Genomic DNA, 12,915 nt, shown 5'->3' with positions numbered 1-12,915 from the left:
TCTGGAGTCTGAATAAATGTCTTTTTTTCTGCCTTCTATGTGGAGAATCTGTTATACTTTGCAATTCAGAACTATGCAGGCATATTAATAGTCACCCTTGGGGCTGTGAATATTGCCTGGGCGGTACACATGGACCACAGCACACCACACTCTCCTCTACTATGTCTTGAAGTAAGTCCAAGTTCACATTTGTCATTTCCATGACACTATTTATTCATCTCATCCTCTGTCATCCTCTTTTCCTTTAGCCTTCAGCCTTTTCCAACATCAGTGTCTTTTCCAGTGAGTCCTCTTTTCTTTATATGGCCAAAGAATTTAAGTTTCAGCTTCAGTTTTGATCTTCCAATGAATAGCTTGAATTCATTTCCTTAAGTACTGATGATTTGATCTTCTTGTGTCCAAGCGACTCAAAAGTCTTCAGCAGCACTACAATTTAAAAGCATCAATTCTGCAGCATTCAGCTTTCCTTGTAGTTCAACTCTCATAGCCACTCATTGCTACTGGAAAAATCATAGCTTTGACTTTATGGATCTTTGTTGGTAAGATAATACTTCTGTTTTTTAGTATACTGTCCATATTTGCCATAGCTTTCCTTCCAAGAACAAGCATATTTTGATTTCATGGCTACAATCACCATCTGCAGCAATCTTTGAGCCCAAGAATATAAAATCTGACATTGTTTCCCTCTATTTGCTGGGAAATAATAGGATTAGTTACAAAGATCTTTGTCTTTTAAAAATATTTAGCTTCAAGCCAGCTTTTATACTCTCCTCTTTCATCCTCATCAAGAGGTTTCTTAATTCTTCTTCACTTTCTGCCATTGGAGTGGTACCATCTGCATTTCTGTGATTGTTGATATTTTTCTGGTAACCTTATTTCTGGCTTTTGATTCATTTGGCCTAGCATTTTGCATGAAGTACTTTGCATATATGTTAAATAAATAAGGCGACAGCAAAGAAACTTATCATACTTCTTTTCTGATATTAAACTAATAACTTGTTCCATGTTAGATTCTTATTGTTGCTTTTTGACCCACATATAGGAGACAAGTAAGATGCTCTGGTACTCTCATCTCTTGGAGGATTTGACACATTTTGCTATGATCCACACAATCAAAGACTTTCGTATAGTCAATGAAGCAGAAGTAGATGCTTTTCTGAAACTCCCTTGCTTGCTTCATAATTTAAAGAATGTTGGCTGTTTGGTCTCTAGCTTTTGAAAACCAGTCTACACTTTTGGTAATTCTAGGTTCACATATTGGTAAAGCCTAACTTGCAGAAACTTAAACATAACCTTGCCAGTGTATGAAATAAGAACAATGTTCAGCAATTGGAATAGCCCTTGGCATTGCCTTCTTCAAGACTGGGACATAAACTAATCTTTTATAATCCACTGGTTACTGCTGAATTTTCCAAATTTGTGGGTATATTGAGTACAGCATTTTAACAGCATCATCTTTTAGGATTTTTAAATAGCTCAGTTGGCATTCCATGGCCTCTACTAGTAATGCTTCCTAAGGCCCACTGACTTCATTCTCCAGGACTTCTAACTCTTGATCAGTAACCATACCACTGTGGTTATCACTGATGTTAAGATCTTTCTTGTATAAGTCTTTGGTATATTCGTGCCGACTCTTCTTAATCTCTTCTGCTTCTGTTAAGGTCTCATCATTTTTATTTTTTTATTATGCCTAATTTTGCATTCAACATTCCCTTGATATCTCTAATTATCTTGAAGAAATATCTTGTCTTTCCCATTCTATTGTTTTTTCCCTATTTCTTTGCATTGCCCATTTAAGAAATTTTTTAGTTTCTCCTTGCCGTTCTCTGGAATTCTGCATTTGGTTGGGTATACCTTTCCCTTTCTCCTTTTCCCTTCACTTTCCTTCTTTCCTCAGCTATTTGTAAAGCCTTGTTAGAAGCTGTTTTGCTTTCTTGCTCTTATTTTTCTTTGAGATGTTTTTTGTTACTGTCTCTTGTACAATATGGTAAACCCCTATCCATATTTCTTCAGGCCCTCTCCCGATTGGATCCCTTATCTCCATTCATCACTTTCACTCCACACTTGTAAGAAATGTTACTTGGGTCATACTTATGTGATATGATGGTTTTTCTTAACTTTCTTCAATTTAATTTGAATTTTGCAATAAGAAGCCACACTGTGCTTCAGATCTTGTTTTAACTGATTGTATAAAACTTCTGAACCTTTGGCTACAAAGTATTTCATCAACCTGACTTCTATACTGACCATCTGGTAATGTCCATGTGTCGAGTTGCATGTTGTATCATTGAAAACAAGTGTTTGCTATGACCAGTGAGTCATCTTGACAAAACTCTAGTAGTCTTTTCCCCATTTCATTTTGTATTCCAAAGCCAAACTCGGAAGACCTGAGTTCAAATGTCAAATGTCTCATGCACTTATTAGCTCTGTGACCCTGGGCAAGCTCTTAATGTTTTCTGCCCAAGTTTCCTCATCTGCAAAATGAACTGGAGAAGGAAATGTCAAGCCATTCCAGTATCTTTGCCAAGAGGATGCCAAAGGAGGTCAGGAAGAGTTGGTCCAGACAAACACTACTAAACAACAACAATATTCACTGGGGTCTCACTCTAGTCTACTTCCCTAATCAAATTGTTATGCAACTCACCATAGAGGCAGCTCCAAAATATTTCTTCCTCCCTCAAGCTACTCCCATCACCCTTCCCAAAGAGTCAACTGAGGACCTCATCTTATTCTTTAGTGAAAAAATTGTGGCTATGTACTAAGAGCTCTAATCTTCCTATCTGTTCTTTCTCATCTCACTTCACTCACACATCTTGTCCCATTTAAGTTCTTCACTCTTTCTCACATGAAGAATATGAGACTTTCTCTTTGCCAAGACAAATCCTTCTGCATACTCTCTTGCTTCTGCCCTGGTCCCCTCACATATCCCCAAACCCCATTCTCCAAGATGGACTTCATAATATACTATCATGCAATCTATTCAGAATATAACAGGAATGAATGCTTCATGAAAATGGGAGAAATCAATAAAGTCATATGACAGAACGGTTGTCCATTCAAACAAGAAAGTGGGAGGAGAGGAATTTTTTTCTTAACATGAAATTATTCTAATCAAATATAATGTAGCATTCCTTCAGAGGCTGGCTCCCATTTAGGTCTCAAACTGGATGATTAGCTGAATTTAGAGTCCTCCCTACATTTCTTGAAAATGTCATCTCATTAAAAAAAAATGGTTTGACCACATGACAGCAAAAGTAATTTTGGGTAGCAACACTTGGAATAACCAGGAAATTCATACCCATGACATGAATTTCACTGCTTTGATTTCATAGAATGTATACAACTTAGTCAAGGATAAAGTCTCACATGAGATATTGAGGAATTGTTGAGTGGGAAAGGCTAGTGTGCTTAAATTATCAAGTGAATATTTTCATTTCTTGCTTTTTCTTGCTTATATTCAAAACATCACATATAATGGGAGTAAAAACACATATTTTGCTACAATATCAGGTTTTAATTATAATATTAAATAGCTATTATTTATATTCATTTTATAAGCTGAATATAAAATTTATAAAGTCCTTTAGAAATAATATCTCATTTTATTTTCAAGAGATAATACCTGGCATTTAAAGTGCCACCATCATAAGGGGAGTCCCCCACCAGGATCAATGCTCCACGTAATTCTTCAGTACAACAATCCTTTCGAGGGGTGATTGCCACAGATTTCACAATTTCTGTCGAACCCAAATCTACCATCCACCAGGGATTAATCTCTCGGAGTGTTTGAATACAAGTGTCTTTTTCAAAATCACTTAATAAAGATCCATCTACAGCTCTCTTGGGAGACCCAGAGGGACTGGAGATGCTGGACTGGAAGGCAGGTTTTCCTTTTGATAGCACTGGAGCTGAAATGATGAGATATGTGAGGATAGAAGTCAATCAACCATCAGATACAAAGTGAAGACCCCATTATGAGAATGAAGAGTTATTCCCTATATCCAGGGACAAAAAAAAATTACAATTACCTTAAAGAAGTGATATAGAACACCTAGTTGTCATCCATTGACATTGCTAATATATGTCATTGTCTTTTATGAGTTCACAGTATGATCCAATAAAATGTACTATACAAGTATATATTTCTCTTCTAAGCAGGAATGTGGGAAGGAAATATTAAGCCTACATGATAGCTTTCTCGCATTTCTCTGTTTTACTTGACTTATGGAGACACGTTGTGTAGATCAAAAGCAATTTTCTGCTTCTTACATCCTGATATATTTCAATCACAGCAATAAGAAGGTTAGAAGTGATGTTTAAGATGGTTCAGACCATTATGGATCTTGTTTCCATGTTACGTCTGGTGGTTTCCATAAGCATTTATTTAACTTTCCTGGTAACTGCAGTCTAAATACCATGGCAACCACAAAATTTTCTGTGATAAATTCATTTAACCAAGGGACCCATTCTGCAAACAAATATTTTAACTCATTCTTTCGCTATAAAGGAGATGAATCCTGTCTGGAAACTTTAAGGGGAAAATAAGTGAATTAGCTCCAGCCAATTCTACATAAAACATTTCAGGTGAAATTTTTAAGAACTAAAAAAATAAGGAAAATATATTTAGTAGTTTCAAATATCTACCTATTAAAAATATAAAAGGGTCCATAGGAGAACAGAAATCACCAAATATTTTGTAGTTCTAATGATGGTTCTTAGATAATCCTCCTCATTATACCTAATACAATCCCCAGAGCTCATTCTGAAAGGTAACTTGTAACACAGGATGCATTCAGACTTTTTAAGCAGGATATGAATACTGAGGGGAATAGTTAAATAGTTAGAGGAAGGAGTAAACAAAAAAATAGAAAAGAGAAGATGTGGACCAAAATATTGGAAATATTTTTTAAAGTAAAAATGTTTGAGAGAGTATATGCGAAGAATACACATTTTACAAAACTTTTTAGGAATTATGCCACCTAAACAATATCTGTCTTGAGCAAAGAAAGTAACCAAATGTAGTTGATACATTGTGGTAAAAAAAATATACTCACAGAAGTTGTTCTCTGTGAGATCAAAATTGTAGTAAGAACCATAGAAACTATGACTGTTTATCTGTTGGTCATCACCAGAAGTAGATAAAGAAGAATAGTGGAACACACTGTTCTCTGAATTCCAGGTTTTTCCAAAGACTTTCACATCACAAAATGATAAAACCTTTTCTCTCCCTGGTTTTGTGATGGTCACATATCTTCCATTCATTTCTTCACAACTGAAAACATGTTTTATCCCTAGTCCCAAGGAAGGAATTGTTGCACATCTGGAGAGAAATAATGTTGTTATTTATGAGAATTTTGTGGTTATTGTACTTTGATTGTATAGAGAGAAAAGAAAAGATGAATTATTTATCCTTTTGTGTTATTGTGGCTGTACTGCCCAATAGTTTAGCTCTATTTGTTCCTCAATAATTTTTTCCAAAAGCTTCCTGGTAACATGAGTTTTTAAAAAATCAAATGTGGCACCTTTGGATAAAACTTTTGGACATCAAGTCCTAGTTTAGCAAAGAAAAAAAATGCTTTCATTTTATAATCCTGTACATATCTAAAGGAAGGGGAGGAAAAAGTGCAGTAAAATTGTGGCTACCAAAAAGTGAATACGCTGAAGATTATGCTAGAATCAACTTGAAGTGCCTAAAATTTTCACTTCTGCTGCATATAAATTTACCTTCAGAAATGTCATATTTAGAACATGATTTTTCCATTATCAACTCATCAGCTTTTAAATGTCAACCCTTAAGTCAGTACCTGAAATTCCATTTTCCTCCCTGATCAGGTGAGTCTCCCACCAAAATCAGGCTTCCTTGTATTTGTTCAGGACAACAATCTTTTCGATTGGTGATTGACACAGATCCTAGAGTTTGTGTTGAACCCAAATCTACCATCCACCAAGGGTCATTCTCTTGTAGGGTTCGAACACAATAGCCACTGTGAACAGACCCATCCATGGGTTTCTCAGGAAACTGGGAAGGAATGAAGACACTGGACTGAAAGGTTGGTCTTTGTTTTGACAGCACTGGACCTGAAGTGATGAGAAAAGTGAGGTTAGATGTTAGAGACTAAGTGACAAGTGCATCCTAGGGGGCAATTTGTGTGGAGAATAGCTTAGTATAGTGGAAAGATTGCTGACTTTGAGTTCAGAAGACCTGGGTTCAATTTTCAGTTCTGACATACTATATGTGAGACCTTGGACAAGATATTTCATCCCTCTGGGTTTCTCTTTCCTCGTTCACAAAGTGAGGTGGTTGGATTGACTCTGGATTCTTTGATGACTTTGTAAGCTCTATATCTCACATCATGTGACTTCCTGCTGAGAAGGAAGTGTTACTCCAGGGACAAAAGGAACATTTTAAAAATGAATCAATCACTTGTAGTTATAGTCAGTATGTATCACTCAACTTTATGATCTATTACTATCTACAATGGCTATATACCATGTAGTATGTGCCATTGACCTGACTCTTCTCTACAAATTTCTAGAAAAGAAGAAACACACCATGCACAAGTTTTCCTAGGGGACTCAATTATGCAAAGTATCTATCTCTTGTAGATCTGGAGGTCAACCTCTAATTTCCAGTGGTCCAGCTTGAAGGGAAGATTTTCAATTTTGATTTAGTCACCTAACATACTGACTACACCCCAACTTTTTGTCATCTGCAAATCAGACTGAGACTTTTTTATGCATACATGTATACATACGTATGTATGTACATCTTTCTCTCTCTATATATATATTTAAAACCCTGATTAAATAAATGAACTGAATACAGATGAAGAAAGAGACCTTACTTAGACAATTCCTCCAGAGGAACATTTATTCACTAATCATTAGTATATTCAGATAGTTATTAAATAATCAACAATTTTAATTTATTTAACCATCTATCTCAGATTTCACCTTTTCTCCATTTTTTAAACAAAACAAATGACATTCCTTCATCTGCACTAAATGTTTAGTTTAACTTAGTGAAGGGAAAGGGATAAGGATTGGAACTTAAATTTCATTGGTTAAAGGGAACTCTTTGGAAAGAAAACTCCCTCCATTAATGTGGGTTGGTACTTCTCTGTGACTGAAGAGTTTTCATAGAATTTCCTGGGCCATTGAAAGATCAAATGATTTGTCCAGGGCCACAGCCAATACATGTCAGAGGTGAGACTTAAATCTAGGACTTCTTGGCTTTGCAGAGACTGGCTTTCTATCCACTGTCAAATTACCTCCCAGTGTAGCAGGCATACCTGGCAAAGTAGGCACAACTTGTTTCTCACTTCCTAACTTTTTCTCTCTACTACAACCCCAACACTTTCTATGAAAATAATCCAAGTACATCATGTGATCCTTGATCATTGGCACTCTTCCTAAAAAGGGGAAATTTAATAGGGGTGGCTGAAAATCAATGAGCCTTGGGTTCAAATGATAAAGTTCCAATTAAATGCTTGGGAAATAGAAGGCTCATGTGAAGGAAGGTTGATGTGCTTGATACAGAAGTAAGTCCTCAGGCCTGTCTTGTGCCTGTTTTTAGGATCTCTTCTGAATTTCCTTCTTATCCTTCTCAGGGTTCTGTTTTTGACAATGGGAACAGTCAGAGTGTTGTGGAAGCACACGGATGACCTTCTGCAAATCACCCTCAGAGACTCTGGGTGTTCCCCCAAAGCTTCTCAAACTTAACTTCATAACCCATTTTGCATGTGTTACTGAGGAATCTGTTGGAAGTCTCTTGAACCCGTTCATTTTCAGTCTGTATCCCTTGTTTGGTGTCACTAGTTCCATGTGATCTTTGTCTGATGTATAATTTTGGTTTTTACCTATTCCATAGCAAGTAATTTTAGATAAAAAAAGAGATACCACAACTCCACATACCTGTCATTTTTTAGCAGTTGGAATTTTGCTTCCTGACGTGATTTTTAGGGGTGCCCTTGGGGTTTAAACTATTTTCCTGAGTGATCTACAGAAGAGCCATGTAAGGGATACAGGGACCTTTGAGGGTAATTAGAATATTCACCATTGTATTTAATGCCTTCTGAAATCTTATAGGTACTTCAGGGTCATTTTTTATGGTGGGGACTAGTTAAAGGGGAAAACAAAGAGGGATGACTCAGAGATGAAAGGATAAATTAGAAGGGATCCTTGTGTATATCTCCAGTATCAGAAAGACTCATAACGAGGAGCTGACTGTGTGAGGAGGGAGGCCCACATCCATCCTGACATGGCAGAGGGAAGGAATTCAGTCACTCGGATACAACTAGAAGCTAGTAGGGTTATTGTTTTGGAGGAGTGAGTCAGCAATATTACTGTCACCTCAACCACTCTTTTGCACACGAAGTAGATTTTTAATGACTGAACTGAAGACATATTGAATACCTTGGGGTATGGAGGTCAAGAAGTCTCACTTGAAAGATTAAAAACATTTTTCAGCAATGGGGAATAGTACATGGGTAGAGATCAGTAGATCATAATGAAGAAACCTGAAGAATAAGTTGGAAGTGCCAATGAAGAGACCTTACTTATAGACCAAAGGGAATTTTCTGCATCTTTCATCCTGATATTTACATTTGTTAGTGAGACACAATTAGAAGCTCATAAATGATCATTTAAGGTGAACTGCAAAGTGGTGCAGGCAGTTGTGGATCTTTTATCCATGATGCATGTGTTGACTTTCATAAACATTTGTTTAATTTTCCTGGTAACAGTAGTCTAAGTGTCATGTCAACCACAGATTTTGTGTGGTAAATTCTTCAAACCAATGGACCCATTCTGCAAATGAGCATTTATTTCATTCTTTAATTCATTCTTTTGCTAAAAAAAGGACCTGGATTCTCTATAAACATTAAGGGGGAAATGAGTCAATTGATGCCAGCCAATTTTACATAAAACATTCCAGGTGAAATTGCCAAGAACTAAAAAAATTGAGAATATATTAAAAGATGTATAAAATATTTAGTTATTAAAAATAGAAAGGGGTCAATAGGAGAAAAAGACTACCTAAATATTTTATGGTTCTGATAGTTCCGTTCAACATACTTATCATAATCCCTAAGCTCTTTCTGAAAGATAACCTGAAATAAAAAATGCATTCATATTTTGTGAGTTGGATATGAATGCTAAGAGAAGCAGGAAAAAGAATTAGAGGAAGAAGAAATAAACAAAGAAATAGAAAATAGAGAGGAAGCTGAGTGAAAATTGGAAATATTTTTTAAAAGGAAGAAAGTTTAAGGGAGTAGATTTAGAAGAGTGAACATTTCATAAAACTTTCTAGTAATTGTGCTACCTAAACAACATCTGATATAAAGAATGAAAGTCACAAAAAAGTGGCTGATGTACTGTGATAAAAAAATCCTCACCCAAATTGTTCTCTGTGTGGTCAAAGTTATTGTAAGAACCATAAGAACTATGACTGATTTTCTGTTGGTCATCACTAGAAGTAGATAAGGAAGAATTATGGAACACATTGTCCTCTGATTTCCAGGTTTTTCCAAAGACTTTCACATCACAAAATGATAAAACCTTTTTTCTTCCTGGTTTTGTGATGGTCACATATCTTCCATACATTTTTTCACAACTGAAAACATATTTTATCCCTGGATCCAAGGAAGGAATGGTTGCACATCTGGAGAGAAATGACACTGTTATTTGCAAGAGTAGTAATTAAATTTGGGTTCCTCAGGATGAAAAGTAAATATGAATTATTTATTCCTTTGTGTTATCATGACTCTACTGCCCAATAGTTTAGGTCCATCTATTCCCTATTTATTAAAGTAAAGCTTAATGCCAACATTAGTGTTTTTATTCAGATGTAGCCCTTTTGTCTTTCAGATGTTAGTTTAGCAAAAAAAATCCTGTGACTTTATGCTCCCAAAGATATCTAAGGGGAGGAAGACTAGCAGGTGGAGGAGAAGAGCGTTTCAGACTGTGCCTAGAAAGAAGTTAACATGTTAAAGATTATGCTAGAATCAACTTCATTGGCCTAAATTTTTCACTTCACTTGCATGGAAATTTACCTTCAGAAATACCATATTTGGAAAGCAATTCATCACTTCATTATCAATCCACCAGCTTTTAAATGACAAGACTTAGGTCAATACCTGGAATTGAGCTTTCCTCCCTGATCAGGTGAGTCTCCCACCAAAATCAGGCTTCCTTGTATTTGTTCAGGACAACAATCTTTTTGAATGGTGATTGACACAGATCCTAGAGTTTGAGTTGAACCCAAATCTATCATCCACCAAGGGTCATTCTCTTGTAGGGTTCGAACACAATAGCCACTGTGAACAGACCCATCCATAGGTGTCTCAGTCTCAGGAAACTGGGAAGTAATGAAGACACTGGACTGGAAGGTTGGTCTTTGTTTAGACAGTACTGGACCTGAAGTGATGAGAAAAGTGAGATCAGATGTTAGAGACAAGGTGACAAGTGCATCCTAGGGGGCAATTTGTATGAAGAAAAGTTTAGTATAGTAGAAGGATGTCTGGTTTTGAATTCAGAAGACCTGGGCTCAAATTCCAGTACTGACACATACTATGTGTGAGACCTTGGACAAGACCTTTTATCACTCTGGGGTTCTCTTTCCTCATCCACAAAATAAGGAAGTTGGATTGACTCTAAATCCTTTGAGGACTTTTTAAGCTTTTCATCTGAGATCCTATGACTTCATACTGAGAACAAAGAATTGTTCCAGGGACAAAAGGAACACTTCTACAATGGATCAATCACTTGAAGTCATACTCAATATATGTCACTCTTAACTTTAGGATCTATTACTGTGTATGATGACCACAAACTATGTAGCATATGCTATTGATCTGACTCGTCTCAACAAATTTGTAGAAAAGAAGAAACACATCTATGCACAAGTTGTCTTATGGACCTAAATTCTGTGAAGAAACTAACTCTTGGAGACCTAGAGATCAACTTCTAAGTTTCTAGTGCTGCAGCCTAAGGGGAAGATTTTCAACCTTGGTTTAGTCATCTGCTCTATTCACTACCCCTTCCAACTTTTTGTCATTTGCAAATCTGACCAAGTTGACTTCTATATATTTTTTAAAATCACTGACCAAAAAGAAAATAAACAAAAACCAAAAAAACCTCGATACGGATGAGCAGAGAGGCTGCACCTAGAAGAACATTTATTTGTTGATCATTACTCTTTGCAGATAGTTATTTATCCATAATTGTATTTCATTGTTTACCCATCTATCACAAATTTAACTTTGTTACTTTCTAAAAAAAAACAACACAGCTTCATGTATCTGCTCTTAATGTTTAGTCTAAGTCAGTGAAGAGAAAAGGATATTGATTGGTTCCTTAATTTCTTTGGTTAAAGGGAACTCTGTGGCAAGAACTCCTCGCACTAATGTGGGTTGGTAGTTTTCTGCACCTTAAGAGTTTTCATAGAGTTTCCTGGGCCATTGAGAGATCAAGTGATTTGCCCAGGTTCATACAGGTAGTATACATCAGAGGCGAGAATTGAATCCAGGTCATCTTGCCTTTGTGGAGACTGATTTTCTATCCATTGAGCTAAATTGCTTTTCAGTTTTGCAGGCACACATGGCAAAGTGGGTAAAACTTGTTTCTCATCTCCCAATTTTTTATCTTTTCTCCTACCCCAACACACTCTACCAAAATGTTCATCAAGTTCAATATATTATTATTTATTATTGGCAGTCTTCCTAAAAAAGATGAAATTTATCAGGGATGGATAAAAATCAATGACTTCTGAGTTCAAATGATCAAATTCAAGTTAAATATTTGGGAGAGAGAAGCTTCATGTGAAGGAAGGTTGGTGTGTTATATATAGAAATAAGATCTCAGGCCTGTCTTGCTTCTCTTCTCAGGACTTCTTTTAACTGTTCTTGTTATCTCTCTCAAGTCTCTGTTCCTTACAGTAGCAATAAAAAAGTGTTGTGGAAGCACATGAATGACCTTCTGCAAATCATCCTCAGAAACTCCAGACGGTCCCCAAAACTTTCTTGAACTTAATTTTGTCATGATAAAAATCTGTGATAAAGAGAAACTGAGACGCAAAGTTCTTTATTCCAAGTTCAGCAATTGCCAACAAAAGGATCCAGGACAAATCAAGGATGCATCTGACAGACAGAGCAACTCTTTTATATAGTTGGTTACATAAGTTACTAGTGATGCAAACTAAATTAAGACTGTGATTGGTTTGTCATAGATATAGAGAGTGGGCAAGCATCTGATGACAAGATTGACTTATGTTCTTTCCCTCCTCCCCATCATCCCTTCCACAGTTAGCAAAAAGCTCACAGATTTTGAGTCTTTGTTATCAGGCCTTAGTCAATAGGAACAGGGAGGTTAAACTATTACAAATTTTACCACTGAAGTCTACACAGGTAAGTCTAATTTTGATCTGTAAATACTGACAAATTGATTTGGTACAATTCTCAGTCAATAATTAATGAATAATGTAAAATAAAATGTAGGGTATCAATATTCAATTTCACAACCCCTCCTTTGATTCAGTGAAGATCTCTTCAATGAATCATCATTTGCAAACCAAACTGATACAATCAGGCATGATCAGAATCCATTGGCATTAAATTAGCAGTGGGGCAATAGAATGCAATAATTACATTATATAATTATATACAATTACATTAATTATATAATTACATTATACAAGGCCAGCCATGAGAGGTTTGATTATCTCTGTTGCTGGTTGACTTTTAAAAATGTTGCAGCCAAGTGTCTCATGCCTTTTCCATCTGCACATTTTAGTAGATGAAGACAGATAGTCTCCCATGACTCAGGAGTGCTTTGGTGCTATAGACTAAAGCCTTGCTACTTATGGTTGGCACATTGACAAAATCCATTGCGGGCAGTCTGCTTGGGTAAGTTAGCTTT

General features: G+C 36.2%; 1 protein-coding gene across 1 annotated transcript in view; it reads right to left on the bottom strand.

Annotated features, from left to right (window-relative positions):
• LOC140533653 (uncharacterized) overlaps positions 1 to 12,915 on the bottom strand; it is a 146,444-nt gene that overhangs the window by 82,756 nt on the left and 50,773 nt on the right. The window contains exons 11-15 of the mRNA XM_072653674.1: positions 10,137 to 10,416; positions 9,396 to 9,661; positions 5,805 to 6,078; positions 5,055 to 5,320; positions 3,623 to 3,908 (exon numbers count right to left, since the gene is read on the bottom strand). Coding sequence (XP_072509775.1) covers positions 3,623 to 3,908; positions 5,055 to 5,320; positions 5,805 to 6,078; positions 9,396 to 9,661; positions 10,137 to 10,416 — 1,372 coding nt within the window. The remainder of the gene's footprint in view (positions 1 to 3,622; positions 3,909 to 5,054; positions 5,321 to 5,804; positions 6,079 to 9,395; positions 9,662 to 10,136; positions 10,417 to 12,915) is intronic.

Source organism: Notamacropus eugenii, chromosome 3 (assembly GCF_028372415.1).
Source record: "Notamacropus eugenii isolate mMacEug1 chromosome 3, mMacEug1.pri_v2, whole genome shotgun sequence".
Classification (NCBI taxonomy): domain Eukaryota; kingdom Metazoa; phylum Chordata; class Mammalia; order Diprotodontia; family Macropodidae; genus Notamacropus; species Notamacropus eugenii.
This window is presented reverse-complemented; position numbering and strand designations above follow the sequence as displayed.